This window comes from Vombatus ursinus, unplaced genomic scaffold (genome assembly GCF_900497805.2).
Source record: "Vombatus ursinus unplaced genomic scaffold, bare-nosed wombat genome assembly UNPS02014791.1, whole genome shotgun sequence".
Classification (NCBI taxonomy): domain Eukaryota; kingdom Metazoa; phylum Chordata; class Mammalia; order Diprotodontia; family Vombatidae; genus Vombatus; species Vombatus ursinus.
Window position 1 is genome coordinate 77,409,826 of NW_020954569.1, and position 18,904 is coordinate 77,428,729.

General features: G+C 36.4%; 1 protein-coding gene across 1 annotated transcript in view; it reads right to left on the reverse strand.

The window, feature by feature from the left end:
* Positions 1 to 18,904, reverse strand: part of FECH (ferrochelatase) — a 43,920-nt gene that overhangs the window by 10,119 nt on the left and 14,897 nt on the right. The window contains exons 3-7 of the mRNA XM_027868940.1: positions 16,454 to 16,573; positions 15,248 to 15,396; positions 6,726 to 6,860; positions 4,159 to 4,265; positions 1,032 to 1,130 (exon numbers count right to left, since the gene is read on the reverse strand). Of these exons, the coding sequence (XP_027724741.1) occupies positions 1,032 to 1,130; positions 4,159 to 4,265; positions 6,726 to 6,860; positions 15,248 to 15,396; positions 16,454 to 16,573 (610 nt within the window). The remainder of the gene's footprint in view (positions 1 to 1,031; positions 1,131 to 4,158; positions 4,266 to 6,725; positions 6,861 to 15,247; positions 15,397 to 16,453; positions 16,574 to 18,904) is intronic.

An 18,904-nucleotide genomic window follows, 5' to 3' on the forward strand; every position in this document is an offset into this window, starting at 1 on the left:
GCCTCCTGCCTGTTTGTTATTCTCATTTTAAAAAATTCAACTGAACTTCATTAAGGTCATGTTAATGTGCATGAATGCTTTAAAGGTTTTGGGGTTTTTTTTTCCTCCCCTTAGGGAGAACCTGGTAGATGATATGTGACACTTCCAGGTAAGAAGTATAGGAGCGAAATACAGAAGAGCACAAAGCATACCGGTTATATTGTGTCACCAGCCACACATGTGAGATAATGGAATTTGTGTTAGCTCATCTCTCTGTCAGGTCTTCTTTCCAAAAATGTGGCTTTAACAGCATGAAATTTACTTGTCAGAGATACTTTATATTGTCCAACTGTCTTAATTATTTCACTTGACAAAGAGTTCAAGGTCCAACCCAGACTACATGAATAATGGAATCTCTGGGATCAGAAGCTTCTGCTTTTTAAGCAGAAAAGATGTTATGAAAAGCAAAGAATCAACTAGATAACACGTGTGCAATGAAAACTGTAAAAAAATGAAACTTTAAAAGGAAAAGGATGCTAATGACTGTGAAAAACAAATAGCTCCTTCTTAAATAAATCTTCTGAGAGGGAAGGAAGAGGAATCCAATGGCTCAGTTTTAGGTCCCACCATTCAGCTCTGACAAAATCCAGCAGCCGACAGTCTCAGCATTCTAACCTGAAGCTCAACTGCCTCTCAACAAAGGGTCAAGGGCAAAGGAATTTGTTCCTTTTTTCCAGTCTCCTTGATCTATGCTCCTAATTTTCAAAGGATGGTGCTTTTATTATATATGAATACATATTAAGAATACCCCTAGTCATGGATGATGGGCATTGACCAATTTGGTTATTGACATTGAAAAAGAATTTAATTTAGCTATGATAGATAAGACTGTTTTGGATATCATCCTTTGCCCATAAACATAGGAGCTATTAAGGATGAGTTGATTTTATAAGTTTATAAAATGGAAGTAATAATCATTCACCACAAAAAAAAGACAATACTATGTACAAACTTCTCCTTGATTTTACAAAATATATTTTTTTATGACTTACAGACATTGGCAGTGAGTGCGCAGAGAAAAGAATGACCACCTCTCCTCTCTTCTCCGGTGGAAACAGGTCTAATTCTTTTTGTATGTGGTCTACAAAGCACTGTGTAAATACAAAGAAAAAAAAGAAAGGCGTGAGAAAGCCAGTAGGAGTGAAGGAAACAAACTTTGGAAATAAATAAGGTATACCAAAATGTTCTCAGGGCAACATTAAAACAAAAAAAGTTATTTTTTGACAGCCAAAGGTACAGTCTTTCTTCCTTTGGTTCATCATCAAAACGGCTAACAACGGTTTTAGGGGCCTGGGGAATTTGATGGGAAACTTCTAAAGCTCACTAATGGCTCACGGAAAATGTACGTTCTGTGTCTGCTTCCCCTCGGGAGGCGCAGGGCACACTTCCAGATGGAGAGGAAACACATATGGGGAAGAGAAGTTGTTTTAAGATCTCTCATTTGCTCAGTTAGCAGGAAAATAGCTTACCAGGTCTTTCTAAAACTTCCTTTGTTTGGCTTTCAGACATATCACATTAAACTAAAATACATTAGATGGAAATAAGAGTAGGAAAAAGTAAGAAAATGATGTTCTATTTTTATGATATCTTTCAAGAGGTAGTGTCAATCCCATCACAAACATCAGAGGAAAACAATGCACAGAAATCTGCCAACTTATACAAGGTCATTAATCAGTATCAGGACCAAAATATCAGCCCCCTGACTTCAGGTCCAAAGTTGTGTTCATCATTCCAATTTTCAATAACAAAGTGCAACTTTCTTCTTTGCTTTTATCATTTATTTGTTCTGTCTTTTAAGTTAGAAGGTCAATTTACCAAAACCAAGTGTGCATTTTTGTAATCTATATATCTGTTCATGGTTCAATGCTCCATGAGTCAAACTCCTAAATATACACTGAGATGTGTAGCCCCCTTTCCAGAACCTCTGAGCACCATTAGGTAAATTACTGCTTCAATGTGAAAAATAGCATCCCAAAAGGCTTCGAAGAGTTAATGCTCCCTTTTCGATGCATATTAATTACCTCCTTAAAAAAGTTTTATCACAAGGCAGGCCCTGCCACAGGCAGTAAAACAGAAAACCCCTTCAGCATTTAGAGCTCAGACAGCCCAGGTAAGCCATGTCTGTGGCCAGAGGGCTAGGGAGAAAGTCCTCAGCAAATTCTATTTGGGAGGCTAGAAATGGCATTGATATTAGTGGCTCCAACAGATTAAGCCAATGTGTGTGTGTGTGTGTGTGTGTGTGTGACAGGGGGGGGGGGAGAGAGAGAGAGAGAGTGTGTATTGAAATTAGTAAAATTATTATTTTATTTTGTTATTTCTGGGGTAAAAATCAATTAGGTACATGCAAAACAAGAAAATGGGTTTTGATTTTTTCTGGCTTATGTTATCCTTAAGTCTTTTGTTTCATTCAAGCTTGCTGGGCTTTGTTTTGTTTTGTTTTTCTCTTCTGTTGAATGATTCTTAATACTAAGAATGAAATCTTTTATGAACTGGAATTTCATAATCATCACCTTTATACCATTTATGGAATAGCAAGCGATAAATACAACTTTATTTTGATTTAAAATTGTCTATGCCATGCTCAAAATTAAAAAGCAACAGACAAATACAAATGTGTCTCCAATCACCTAAAAAATTCCATTGGCAGCATTTTCTATATGCAATCCAATTGCACAAAGAAAGAGAAACACTGCCCTTCGTCTTCAATCACACTGTGGAGTAGGGCAGCTAAATGCCTCTGAAACTCCCTTTCATTTTATGAACAGAGACTTCCTCAGTCAAGAGACCTTTCCATCTTTCTACTTCCCCCCTTTTCAAAGAGCTGAATTTTAATGCAAATCTAATTACTCACTAGATGAGTGTGGGCAGGCAGATGCTGTGCAGATCTCTCTTTTCAGCTCTGCTACCACATGTCAGTCTTGACCTGAAACACCCGTACTTGCAAAATCACAAGCCTCTCCAGAGCAAAGGCAGAAGAGAAGAGACAGTCATGGTTCGGGTTCACATTGAAGCTAAATAAAGCAGAACCCTCTGCACACAGTCAGGAGATCAGATATACAAAACAGTCCTTGTGGCTAAAATCGGTCTCATTCCTTAAAATGGTCATCAAGCCCTAGTTTCTAGACGTGAAGTGTTATTATATTAACCTATTACATCACCTACAACATGACCTAAAGGGATATTATAGACTCTCTAAGGATCCTGACCCAAAATCACAATGATGCCGAGCACCATCTAGTGGTTATGGATTTTAAATAGGAGGTCTTAAAAATATATATGCTAAATGGACATTCTTCCAAAAGCTAGAGAACTTTCCAAGAGGCAATAGCTTCCATTTATGGAACAAAGTAGAACACATTTGCATGGTGTCTGGTAATAATAATCAACAGCATTATATACAAATAAAGTTGAGCAAACTATGCTAACACAAAGGATTCTAAGACACTGGCTGAAATAAGTCTCACTACTGTCAGGTATAATCTGTAACACAGAATGGAAACTAGTAAATAAGTCTCTACTACTGAATCACCAACACACATATGCTTTATCATGGTATGTCCTTTAGAAGCAAAATCAATATGTTTTGTATAAGGGCCCAATGATTTTATATACTTTTTCTGGACATGGTACTCAAAGATGTTGAAGATTCACACCAATGAAAATACAGGTACATCACTGAACAAAAGACAGTTAATGAACATTTATGAAACACCTACTATGTACCCAGTACTATGCTAAGCAACAAAGGCAAAATAGAGCAGGGATTTTTAATTTATTAATATTAATGTAATTGATATTAATAAATTAATAAATTAATTTATTTACTAGATTGTGAGCTCTCTAGCTCCCTGCTCTAGAGGAGCTCACAATCTAGTAAATAAATTAATTTATGTGTGACTTAAGTTTTTTAAAATAAAAGTATAAACATTTCATTACTTCTATACATGTCCCCACATAGCAAAACAAAAAACTAAACTAATGGGCAAAAAGTCTCAAGCATAATAATTGGTGGAATTAAAACTCAAAGAGAAGCTTATTTATACAAAACAAGTAGGGATAAAAACTTTATTAACACCAACAACTAAAGCTACAAACAATGTAAGTAATCTTCCATTTTACCTGAATGAAAAGAGGATGGGTAGGCCATCTGTCAATAGTACTCCACTTCATCTTTGGTTTCTTCCCAACTTTATTATAGTATCGATAAATAGCATTTAAGCTACTGCCTAAAACATATAGGCAGGTAATTAGCAAATTTTTCATAATATGAATAAATAACAGGTTTGTAGGGTCAGTAATTATAAACTCTATACCAAATTAGTATAATTATAATATTTTTTAAAAAATTTTAATGCACATAAATTAAACCTCATGGAAATGAAGATTAATAAAAATGCTCAATTACAATAGATTTTCATCATTTAGAATAGATTTTCACATTTGTGGTCTCTCCCAGTGAAAAATGCCATTGTTATTTTCCTAAAATAAAGAACATTTTCTGAGAAAGCACACTGGCATTTGTGAACAGTCAATTTACTAAAAGAAAGGGCAGGAAAAAAAAAAAAGAAACATTGAACCTTGGAATAAGTCAAAACAGTCCATCTTTGTGTACGCGTATCTTAATAAGAAGAAATTCACATATTGTCTGTGTTGGCAAACATAAAGCTCCTCCCCCGACCCTCAAATTGTAAGGCTCTACCTTAGCCCAAGTGAACAAGCAATGGGGCCAAGGGTTCAAACACACGAGACTGAAGGACTTCAGAATCTCACCCCCAGCCCTGACATGATACTTGTGCTGTGACCTTAAGATGTCTCACACCACCAATCTATTGATTGTTCTAAATAAAAGAACTACAAGAAACAGGAGGCATCCAATTTAAAATGCTAGACATGCCAGTGTCATATTTTAATTAAAATTTACTCAGGCCAGAAAGCAACCTACAAAAAGTGAGTTTAATGCATGAAAGCAGGGCACAATTGAATAGAATTACCTAATTTAAACTAACAGATCCAGGGTCAGCAGCACTATCTCCTGAAATATTATCTAGCAGTTATTACCACAAGTACACTTCAAACAAAATGTACAGGTGTGTATTAGTCTGTGCATGAGGGAATATCTGCATTAGCTCTTTTAGATCAGCACCATTTAGTGGACTAGATGTAACTATGTGAGGAGGTAAAGACATAACTGAAAGGGCTACTTGTGATCAATACATTAGAAATTAAGACATTATGGTTGTGCCACAACAGTGAACGTTTAAAAGATACCATGGATGAACAATACCCAAGTGGCCTAAGAGAATTAATGCCCCTTCTGAGTACCTCACACCTTAACAGCACAGGCATGCTTCACTTGATAAACACATAAAAATATTGACTATAAATTACATTTCTGCACACGCACTAAGATCTAGTTATTTAAAGGAAACCTGTAAAAGGAAACCTTTTGTAATTTAAATAACCAGCACCTAAATTTACCTGCCTTATAAATTTGGATTTTTATATACTGAGTTTTCTTAGAGAAAAGGGTTATCTTTAGTTTACTGAGTGAATGACTAGTATAGATTATTCCCTTATGAAATTTGACCTATTCACCAATGATATTCCATCAGATACTCAGAACATGTAGTTGGAAATTTTCCAAAGAAACTAAAATTCGACCCATTTGTTCATCTAACATTTATTTCTGAGGACCTAGGATATTTAAAAGAGTGACTAATGCTTTAGAGTCCAGGGTTTCTTAAATTTTTTCCACTCCAGGCCCCTTTGCAGCATTCCACCGTTGTGTGGCTTCTGCATGCGCAGTGCAAAGCGTGCATGCTGTGTGTTCAGAACCAAGGCCGCAGTGAAGCCGCGCTATGCAACATGGGAGAGCGCTACCACAACCACCTTGGATTCACTACACTTCTGATTTTTAATTAATTTTTGGTCGTTGCGCACTCAGAAACCTTTGTTTCGCGACCCCATGCGGTCACGACCCACTGTTTAAAAAGTGCAGCAAACAGATAGTTAATATGTAGCTAGAGTCTATTTAAGGCAGAGGGTAAACTTATCACAGTTTTTATCTCTAGCAGCAGTTTAAGAGCAAAAACCCAACCAGCTAATCTGAAGACAATGAAGTGAGATGCAAGCTTTCACTGTCCATGTGGGTGATGGTTACGTAAGAGACAAAATCCACCCACAATTAATGAGTTAGACACTTCCAAATATGGATCAATGTCTGTCACCACAGTCACAAGCATGGGAAACATGAAGCTGCACTACTTTCCACAATCAGGAACAAGGACAAACATGGGCATCTTTTCCTTGAAAATAGAAATAACTACGTCTTTTGGCTACCCTGCTAAGTTGAAAATGTAAAGAGACAATACAAAGAAACAACACACGACTGCAGGACGCAGCTCAAGGTTCATGACTGTTATAAAGCTGCACTGGAATGCTCTCGGTTACTACTACCCAGTCACCACTTTTGACTCTCAGCAGTCCAAGCAATAACTCAAGCGAGAGGTGAACCGTGATATTTCAAACAGACTAACCTGAACTCTTGCGTTTAAAGGAGACAGGCTGGATTTGCCATTCAAATCTTAAGTGATTTATCCTTGCCTTTAGCACTCTGGCTCACAGGTACATCATATTATTTTGGCTGCGAAATATTTAGTCTCCCATTTTAAAAGAGACGCCCTTACCTGTGGTAGAGCAGCTGTATTGTGGATACTGTGTGAAAGCAATAGCCCTTTCAAGCCCATCTTCCTCCATCTCTTCAATTGCCTCTTCTGTTAAAGGATGGACATACCGAAATCCAATGTAATATTTGTGAGGAGCTATTAAGAAGTACAAGGGGAGAGGAAAGAGAAAAAAAATCATTTAAAAATTTTTTTCATATTACTCTGTCCAGAATGCAATTCTCATAAATTTAAAAAAAGATTAACATAACTTCTGTGATGCTGAACTTTCTAAGGTATTATAATATTCCCTGGTGCTTATCTAGTTGTTGATTTGTACTTCCTGGGAGGAAAGTACAATTTTAATAACAGTTCTTTAAGTTCAATTTTTCATTTACTTGCCTGGTATTAGCTGGGACTATTCAGGAGCTCACTTCTCCTTATAAACACACATCAGTTTATATAAATAAACACAAAAATAAGATGTCAAATTCCAAGGGGTTTTTGGTCAATGTCGACTGATAATGAATGACTAGAATCATTGCTGCAATTTAATAAGTAAAGAAATGCACGCACACTGTGATTAGGTGACATGCCACAGATCGGAGTACCACTGGCACTAGTGTCAAAAACTATGAAATCTGAAGGGAATGCTCTTGGTGTTCTGTTGCTACCTTTTTATTCTCTCTCCATCATCTTTCTTATTACCCCTTTTTGCCCCGTTCTTCCTCCTCCTTTTAAAATAGAATACAAATAAAGCTTTCTTTATTGAGCTTATTTATTGAGCTTACATGTGCAAATTTCAAGCAAATCAAGGTCACTTTTCAAATGGTTAGAAGTAAAAGTATTTAAAAAGAAAACATAACAAGTAATTAGATTGCAACCGGAAACATTAAAGTTAGACCCTAGGAAATAACAATGATCTTGTCCTGCTTATACAAAAATCTACTAAAAATAAGAATTGCCAGGAAAGGGAATTAAGTCACCAAAGGAGTGTGCAGAATATCATTCTTTATAGATTGTTGTGAGGAATCCATTGCATTAAAGGAAGAGATCATGCCCAATATCACTCTGGTGATAAGCTGGGATGGGAGGGCAAATGGAATAAATCACTTCAAGATGCCCTGGCCAGTTGTATGTGTCTGTGACAGGCAGCCTGGTGTAGCAGAGAGCACTCGAGTTCAAGTCTAGAGTCCTGGTTACTAAATGAGCAACAGTATGACCAGACCTAAGTCACTTACCCTCTATGAGCCCAAGCTTTCTTATCTATAAAATGACATTTGCACAACCTACTTAACAAGATAGTTGTAACGATGAAATGAGGAAATGCAATGTGCATCATCACCAAGAAATACTGCAGTTAATATAAGCTACAATAATTTCTTTCAGTCAGAAGCCATAGTGAGCTGCTGTTTAGTCATACCAGGAGAAACTACACTGTAAGATGAAATATAAATGAATGACTGTTCTAATACCATGGAGTTAATAAGGAAAGTGCTAACTGTCCTTTAAAAATAACATCAAGTCCCTATTTTTCAGTTACACCAGATGATTTGAAATGTTACAGCCCAGATTTACGTGGGATTTGCTTTCTAATCTGTTTTGCGACAATACAACGATCAGTTTGACATTGTAAAGTCGCTGAATGTTGCAGGTCATCAACCATCTGCTAACATTTTCTTTTCACCTGCCTGGCATCTGAAAATTGTAGACCAAATATCTGAGGTCAGGGAGTTCTCCAAATGATGCAGACCAAATGAGGTGTGGAAGCCGCACTGACAGATAAAGGCAGGGTGGGTAACCACATATTGAAGTTCGAGAGAGCCAAATGCCTTGGAAAGAATAGATAATGCTTCCTGAACCGTCCATTTAAAGAGAGCTCACAAAAACCTATTTTAGAAAAAGTGACTACAAGATCTTCTTGATCAGGCTAGTCTAAGAAATTTCAGTGAGTGTTAATCAAATATAACATAGACTGGCTTAATTTTGTGGATGTTACTGAGAGAAATGGGAAGAAAATACTAGAAAGCTCACAAATGTTAATAAATATTACTATAAAATATAACATCAATTAAGTGACTTGAGAGCCAAGTAAAAATCCAACCTTTAAACTATTTGATCATAACTATGACTAAGAAATAAAAAGCAAATAAACTGGAGTTTTTATATAATAATACTATTAATTTAGGTTTTAATTTGTAATTTACCATAATTCAAACAGTATAAAATTCTTTGGGTAAAAATTAGAAGTACTATAATTTGCTATTTTTATGTCTAACTTTCAGGATGCAAAGTAAACCAATAGCTTACTATTGTACGATAGTAGCTTTTTCATTGAATATCTTCTTATACTTACTAGTAGCTTATTATTTGGACTTTGTATTTTTTCCTTATACTTGAAACAGGAAGGGACCCTGAAACAGAGCCAGAAAGTGGCATGTGCCAGGAAAGTCATACCACTTTGACCACTACCTCCCCTCAAACTGACAAAGGTAACCCAAGACCCTGAACCCAAGAGCCCTGAGAAAAGCAATGCCTCCTAAACCACTATCCCTGCTTCAGGACCAGCCCCTGAAATCATCATCCTATTAAGCAACCCCTAAGGAGATGAGACCTAGAAACTGCTTCTGAAAGAGCTAATCTCCCCTCCCAATTCCACCCCAACCTCTTAACAACTACAGATACTGAAGATACAGAAAAGAAAGTCCTTGGCACTGTGGAATGGGTCAAAATCAGAAACAGATATGTTTTTATCAGTGGAAATGACTTCAAAGAAGGTGTTGCTGTCATCTGCTTTCTTCCCACTGCAACCTATGGACCACTGGACATTTCCATCTGACTTGCAGCTGAAACTACATGCATACACATACATACATGTATTATATTAAAACGTATGCACAAATATATTTGTGTTATATATGTTGTATATACGCATGTATACACACGTATGTATATATGTATATCTGTGTATGTGTATAATGTTGTCTCACCTATAAGAATTGGAGCTCCTTAAGAGCAGAGACTGTCTCTGCTTTTTTATTTGTATCCCAGTATTTAGCCCAGTGCTTTGCTCATAGTAAGTACTTAAATGCTTTTTCATTCATTCATTCATTGGTCCACTAATGATACATACATAATTTATTCCAAAGATTTAGGGCAATTCTGAAACTTCCCATGGTAGCTATCAGCTATAACTGTTTCCCCCAGTAGGAGGAGTATATTTTTTAAAATATTGGTACCTGTTAGCACTCTTCATACTGTTTACATCTCTTACTATAAAGAGTTGACATTCAATATTCTGGTTTACAATGTGCTCTATATACATTAACTCATAAGACCTCATAAAAACCCAGTAAAACTTATCCCAAATTAAAATGAAAACACTAGACTCCAAAATTTCCTAGGAACTTAGACAGTATCACTTTTTAAAATACCTTCTTCACGGTTGTTTGCATGTTGTCTCCCCTATTCAAATGTGAGCTACACAAAGGTAGGGACTGTTTTTGCCTAGTGCTTAGCACAGTGCCTGTCCTTTAGTAAATGCTTCTTGAAAAACCATATCTATGGGGCAGCTAGGTGGTGCAGTGGATACAGCACCAGCCCTGAAGTCAGGAGGACCTGAGTTCAAATCTGGCCTCAGACTAAACACTTGACACTTACTAGCTGTGTGACCCTGGGCAAGTCACTTAACCCCAACTGCCTAAAAAAGAAAAACCATTTCTACAGGAACATGCCATGTTTTCCTATTCATCTTCTTTTACTTGGTCTTGCTTCCATCTTCTGCACATTTCTTTTTCTTAATCCAAAATGGTTGGTAAATTCCCTGTGAATGCAAACGAGTCTCTTCAGATAAATTCCATCTTTATCCCTCATTGGAATTATTTCCCTTTATGTAGTCACAATTTCATTCTTGAGTATCTTCCATCTCTCCTGGGCTGACTTCGAAGCATTTTACTCCACATGATCTTACCTAGCTTTAAAACAAAAATCCTCTTTGCCAAAATCTATGCTGTGTCAGATTATGCCCAGATTTCCTCTCTCTATCATGAATTCTAAGAAAGAGTAGTCACTTTCCCTAAAACTCCCATCATTTCCACACTAATAACCAGTTTCAGTTTATTAGTGAGAATCAGATCCACAACAAAATTTCCCCATGTTGGCTCTTCTACCTTTTATTTTATTTTTTTATTAATTTATTTTTAGTTTTCAACATTCACTTCCATAAGCTTTTGAGTTTTAAATTTTCTCCCTCTCCCCACCTCCCTCCCCAAGACGACATGCAATCTGATATAGGTTCTACATATACATTTCTATTAAATATATTTTCACATGAGTGATGTTGTAAAGAAGAATTAGAACCAATAGGAGGTTTCTCTACCTTTTAAAGAATGATAGAGTGATATTATCATTAAATAAGTTGAGGTATTACTAAATGTTCTACTTTTGGCAGAGTAAGACAATTCTAGTGTAGATAATTGAAATCCTCCCCTCACATCACCCCACCCCCCACTGCATCATGTCTCTGTGCCACACTTCTGATCTGCTCCTCAAGCTCATTAATTACCTCTTTCTCTCTGAGTGTTCATTCTAATGAAAAACCATTTCTGTTGCTTCCGTTTTTAATCTTTACTTAAATACTCTCCAACATACACTCCCCATTCTGGTGCTTCACATGAATATATCATCTGAATGTACAATGCCACCTCACCTGCCTTTTACCTACACTGTGTCTTTTGAATAAAGTACACCTATCCAGAGCTATAATCCAATCACGGACTATTCATCTCACCAAGTCTAAAGGATACCTAAGGGGTCAATTTGCCTCATTAAATTAGGACCTCTAGCTCCTATTGGTTGTCACCAAAACTTTGGGCATGTATTTGTATAGAGGCATTTGAAGATTTCTTCTTTTTTTTTTTAGGCAATTGGGGTTAAGTGACTTGCCCCAGGTCACACAGCTAGTAAGTGCCAAGTGTTTGGTCTGAGGCTGCATTGAACTCAGGTCCTCCTGACCTCAGGGCCAGTGCTCTATCCACTGCTCCCCTCTTCTTTATTCTTTCTGGCTACTCTCTATAGCATCTAACTTGAGGAATATTCATTGGCAGTCTTCTCCATCTTTTTTAGTTTAAAGCCCTTTTGATTAGATTTCCAAGACACCTAGAAAATTTTGTTAGGTGTACTCCAATTCTGGTCAGAAGTCTGTCAACTTTATGTTGTAAGCCACTATCCAAGTGAAACCCTCAGCAAACCTTTTTATAGCTCTTCACTTCCCAAATTAATTTCCTCTTTTATATCTCTTCCTTTCAATGGGCAACAGTGAGGAAAACACAACCTGTGCCCTATAGTCTTCAATTTATCACCTAAGACTTCAAAATCATTGGCAATAGTTTTTAAGTTCTGCTCAGAATGAAGGGATACAACTTAGAGACTGTTTTATTCACCTCAAACAATGCTAAGATGATCCCATCACTATTATCATAGACCTAGCATATGCACTGTATAATTCAACACGGTTCCACAAATACTTATTAAGGACCAAGTATGTACAAGACACATGAGAGACAGGTAGCATGGTAGTAAAAACAGAGGGCCAGTCAGAGAGACTTGGTCCTGCTTCTGACATATAATGCCATAGGATCAAGAGTGAGCCACTGAAATGCTCGGTATTCCAGGAAAATCTCTAAGATTATAAGGAATATTGTTGGAGGCAGCTATATACCAAGATTTCTCTACACTGATGAAACTTTCCCAACCTCCACTCCCTAAATGTGCAAGGAATATACCACCTTTCTCTTAAGATTTCAAAGCATTTTCCAGAGTCATAAAACATTATGGCCTTTTGTCTATACAGCCAGATGATAGCTTTTAAGTCAATCACTGATTCTGAGAACTGTAAGAAGATGCCAGTAAAGTTTGTGCAACTGCCCCCAAGACCAGAAATACTCAAACTATCACCTCTTTCATCATTTTGACGTCCTCTTCCAACTTTCCCTGACACACAGGGAAAAGCAAAAATTATCTCTAAAATGAAGTAAAGAAATATGGGAAGAAGACGCTCAGTGCCGAGGTCCTTCCTATCACTGGACCATGGACACAGTTCCAGGGTAGTGTGATACTCCCCACCCAAAAAAAATCATCATCATCATCAGTACTTGCAGTTACTAGCCTTTTATGGTTATAAACTCCTATCTGTAATCTTATTTGTTCCTCAAAACAACCTTATGAGATAAGTGATATAAATCTCATTATCATCATTTTACAGATGAGGAAACAAAACTGAAGCTCAGAGATGTTAAATGAATTGCTCAAGATCACACAGCTAGTAAAATAACCAAAAAACCTGGTTTTGAACCCAGATGTTTTGACTCCTGAATTTAACATTCTTCCCATTATAGCATGCCCAAAGAGACTTCTGGTCTGAATGAAACCATACTGAATTGTTTCCTAGTTCCACCAACAACTTGTTGTGTGACTAACAATTTACTTAACAGTTTTTCAGACTCAATGGTACAAAAATAATTTCTACCCCCATCTGCCTCAAAAGGCTAAATTAAATAAAAAATAAGGACAGAATACCTTTGCTATTTAGAGATAATAAGTGATATTTTATAGTATTTATCAAACATCTTCCCAGCAATTATTGTGATGACAGCATGAATATATCCAAACAGGGGTAGAATTTTCCAAACAAGAGTCAATAATGCTGACTTAATCCTCCAATCCACAAGGTTGTAATTTTTTCTTTACATTAACACGCATGAGTATAAAATGATTTGCCATCCCAGATTAGGTGGATATAATGCAAGACACTTTCTGTGACACTATGACAAAGGACAGAAAATTGAAATCTAAGATTGTCCTGTGTAATCCAGGATGTCTAATCATTTTACCCTCATAGTAAGGGAGAAGGCCCTTCTCTCCCTCATTTATATTCTAGCCTGACCTCTCTGCTTGTACCTGACAACTGTGTTTGAGCCTATTATGGTGATGGGTGCTATAGTAACACATAAACAGATAAAAATGGCATTTTATGCTTCCACTTTCCTCTAAAGACAGCGTAGTAATTGCAAATCTAATTTGTGTTAAACCTTTTATCAGTGATAAACTGTTAATGACTACAGAGTTCGTTCCCAATCGAGTAGGTGTGAGTGGAGGTCAGCCAAACCTCCTTCACCCAACATTTAAGAAGATGCATTGTGGCATTTGAAACAGAACTGTGTAAGAAATGCCCTTGAGCTACGGCTAAAGCCAAGAAACACACCTACCATCCAGGAATGCAACTGAACAATTTTCCAAGTGAGCTGCTATGCCAGGGGGCTACTGAGCTGGATTCAATGGTAAAAAACAGCTTCTCAAAGCGTCATGGCTGATGAGGCTGACTGAAGTCTTCTAAGGCTGATCCAACAAGAGCTGACCTTTTCCCTCAATCCAATCTTGCATGGCTAGAATCTCTCATTATGGAATTATTTTTGCCCTCACTTCTGAAATGCATTTATCCTTGTCCTGCATCCGATATATTTACTTCCTATTCATGACTTGGTGAAATGTTTACATAGCCAATCGTCTTGTACATATATATCTGTGCCAGCACGGAATATCCTAGATAATCAATCACATGGCAGATACCAGATCTACATTCTCCATACAGTGTCTACTACAGTGGTATGTACAACTATAACAATAAAAGTTTATAAAAGATTGTATCACCTAATCCTAAAAGTAGTAGTTCACTAGCAATGTCATGTTTTAAATGATGCCAAAGTAACTTGGCTCTAAACATTAATTTTGTTAGTGGCCTACTCCAAAGAAAAAGGTTGTGGGCTAAGTAAGTAACACACATCCTATGTATTTTTTACAAAGTCAATTTACTGCACTTACAAAGAATCCTCTATTCACAGAAGTTGGGATTTTTTTCTTTTTTCTTTTGTTGTTGTTAAGTCATTTTTCAGTCATGTCCAATTCTCTATTATCCCATTTGGGGTTTTCTTGGCAAAGAGACTTCAAGTGGTTTGCCATTTCCTTCTCTAGCTCATTTTACAGATGGGGAAACTAAGGCAAACAGAGTTAAGTGACTTGCCCAGGGTTATACAGCTAGTAAGTCTCTGAGACTGGATTTGAATTTGGGTTTTCCTGACTCCAGGCCTGGAGCTCTATCCTCTGCACCACCCAACTGCCTGTGATTTTTCTCTATGATGCAATTTATTTTTATATAGCCTCTGAGTTCCTTCTAAAACCAAGAATCCAGACTTCTTTTTTAATCTATATTGTAGGAACTCAAAGAGAAGAAGATACACTAAAGGATATGCATTAACTCCATAAAGAACAAAGGTCAGGGCTCCTATTCACCTTCCCCACCAAGACACACTATAAGATCTGTGTTTACATGTGGGTGATACACACATACACACACACACATACACACACAAACATGTATACACTCACTGTATTTGTCATTCAATTTTTTAACCCTCCTGAAATAAATCTGTTAATTTTGTAAAATATTTTAATAGTATTTTAATATTTAATAGTATTTCATTAACAAGTACCTGTGTGTGGAGAAAGTTCATCCAGAAGCTTTATCATGGCTTCTCCTTGCTGGGTAGTCCACTTTTTGATCGGTGAACCACCTCCAATCTTACGGTACTGCTCCTGAATTTTGGGTGTGCGACGCTTGGCAATGAAAGGGGCCAGTTTGCTATATCATTCAACATTCAGGTAAGTTGGCTTTACTTCATCTTAGCAGGCTAAGAAACATTTTTCACCCAAGAAAGAAAACAAACTAACCAAAAAAGAAGAAAACTGACCAGATAAGTTGAAAAATTCATCAGCCAGATCACTAGAAAAATTGGCTCTTTTGGCCCAGAGTAGTACAGCAGACAGAGCCAGACCTTTCCGATAATCATCAGCTCCATCTCTGCTGCATAGGCCACTCTGGCAACAGACCCTGAAATCACACCTGACTGCAGTTCTAGACCAACTGATCAGTTTGGGGATAACTGTTCTCTTACAGAAAATCTTTTGGTTCCTGAATATACCAAAAGCTATAATATGGGAGATCAAGCTACACACAAGCCCTCTGTACAAACTTTTAAAAAACCTACACATTCACGACACAAATGAGAGGCAACCACTGCTTTACTAAATATTTAGCTAGGAAGCAGTTTAGTTATAAAGGTATGTCCAATCAACATTATTTCACAACCGTGTTTATAAATTCTAACAAAACCCCTTAAAAGAGTATCCATTTGTAATATTTATAACATTGTTCCTATTAAACAGTTGCTCCCTGTAATGATGTTTTGTCTAATGTGCTTTCACAGAACCAATTAAAGAGGATATGCCTGCATAAGCACAATGCCTCGCAAAGAGTAGGCACTTAATAAATGTTTCTTAGACTGGTACGATTCGAATAACAGATATTTATGAGGCAATTTGGATTTGGATTTCTGAGGCTAATTATTTAAACAGTGCGCATGCTCTATGTGGAGGAAACAGTCAAACAAGAAGATACACACAGAATTAATTCTTTTTATGTGGAGTTCTTCCCGCGTCATTTTCTACCAACTTAAGTAACAAAACAGCTCTACCAGCATCTCCATCCCTTCCCAAAAGAAAAAAAAATTGTATTAAAATAATCATGATAAAAGTAATATGCTTTCATTAGCAAACAATCATATGCTTAAAGGCTAAAAAAAGTTCTTAAAAATTCAAAAATATAAAGATACAAGGCTACAGAGATATGTATATCTTACTCTTGTACAGGAAGCGACATTAGGTCTCTGTCCAGGAAAAGCCTCAGTAGGAAGTCATGAACATCTCCCAGTGTCTCTGGGCCTCCCATGTTTAGCATTAATATTCCGGTTTTAGGCTTCCTATGTAAAGGAATATAAAAGTTGGTATAAAAATGTTCTTATTTTCCTTTAGAGCTTAAATATACTTAAGCTACCACTGTCTCATCAAACTTTAATGTAAATATGAAATATATTCTTATATAAAAATTTGAGTTAAAATATAAGGATTCATTTACCACAATTACTCATGTTAATAAATATACATCAAGCTACCCCCTCTCATTAACATCATATTATTAACCATTACTTTAACTATCAATATTCCTATCATTAGCTTTCCCAACTCTGTACTTTCTTTATCATGAAATCTTTTCACAGTAAGGTCCTAGCCTTCAGCCCAGGTTGAATATTAAAAATCTTGGACATAGACACAGGGTGAATACAATAATAAACCAATTCTCATGACTTTCAGCCTTGAAACTGAATTTATTTAGTATTTTATTTTCCCCAATTACAAGTAAAAACAATTTTTAACATTTGTTTTTAAAGCTTTGTGTTCCAAATTCTCTCCCTTTCTTCCTCCCCATACCCTGCCTCCTTGACAAGCAAATCAATATAGGTTATATGTGTATAATCACACAAAACATTTCCATACTAATCATGTTGTAAAAGAAAACACAGATAAAAAAAAAACTCAAGAAAAATAAAGTAAAAAAGGTATGCTTCAATCTGTATTCAGACACCATCAGTTCTTTGTCTGGGGATGGACAGCATTTTTCATCTATGTCCTTCAGAGTTGTCTTGGATCATTGTATTTTAGCCTTGAAACTGAAATGAGGCTCAGTCTTTTTTGATCTGAGAGTCAAGTCAAAAATATAGAATTGGTTAGAAAAAACTGCCACGAAGAGATGAATTTATCTTGGGGATCTACTAAACAATCTTTGCCCTTAAAACAATTCAAGATTTCAACCACATAATACACGATAATTCAATGAAACCTCAAGTTGGCTATTTTTTATAAGTCATTCTTCTTGCATATGACTCTAGCTATAAAACTTCTTCCTTCAAAATATGGTTGCCAGATGCCTTCCACATAGATCACAAAGCAATTAATCCCAGTTCCAAAAACCTATACAAATGTATACATGCCTTTCTTGTTTTCCCTACTCCTCCATCACATGTTTTTGTTAGCCAATTAATTTTTTTGTTTTTAAATTTCATTTTTTGAACTTAAACACCAAGCAAAAGAACACAGAGAATATAAAAACACTATATGAAACCACGACTTTTTATTTCATGCCACTTTTTAAAAAATTTATTTACTAATTTATTTTGATTTATCAGCAATCACTTTCATAAGCTTTTGAGTGTTAAATTTTTCTCCCTCTCCCTCCTTATTTCCCTCACCAAGACGGCACACAATCTAATATAGGCTATATATATATACATTCTTATTAAACATATTTTCACATTAGTGATGCTGTAAGTAAGAATTAGAACTAAAAGGAGGAACTACCAGAAAGAGGAAATAAAACACAACAAAAGAAAAAAAACAGCAAATAGTTTGTTTTGATCTGCATTCAAACTCCATAGTTCTTTCTTTGGATGTGGATAGCATTTTCCATCACGAGGCTTTTGGAGATGTCTTAGATCCCTATATTGCTGAGAGGGGTTAAGTCTATCAAAATCAGTCATCACTCAGCTGTTACTGTGTACAACGTTATCCTGGTTCTGCTCACTTCACTCAGTATCAAACCATACAAGTGTTTCCAGGTTTATCTGAAGTCTGCCTGTTCATCATTTCTTATAGCACAATAGTATTCCATTACTTTCATATATCACATTCACAATTACAATAACTATCTGTGTCTTTCTCTTCATCCTTTCTCCCTCTCCCCCTTTATGCTTTTCTTTCTCATTTCTCCTTTTCCCTCCTCACTAATGTTTTGCTTTTGACCACCCCCTCTCTCAGTCCCATCTCCCTTCTATTAGCTCCCTCCTTTTTCTTTCCCCTTTTTCCTCCTACTGTCTATAGGGCATGTTAGATTTCTATACTTGATTACGTTATTCCCTTCTTAAGCCAAATCTTATGAGAATAAGGTTCAAACAATACTCATCTCCCTCCCTTTTTTCCCTCTGCTGTAATAGGTTTCTGTGCCTTTTCCTGTGATGTAATTTACCCTTGTCTGCCTCCTCCTTTCCTTTTCTCTCAGTACATTTTCTTAGTTAGATCAAATTAATTCACTTACTTTGGATCCATTTAACCCACTTGATTAGATTTTTTTCATCATTACATCAGTCAATTTACACCCACCCCCTTTATGTATACCCCTTTAACATGGTATAATAACAATACCGTGCTCAAGAGTTACCAAGTGTCATCTTCCCTTGTAGGGATGTAAAGAGTTTGCC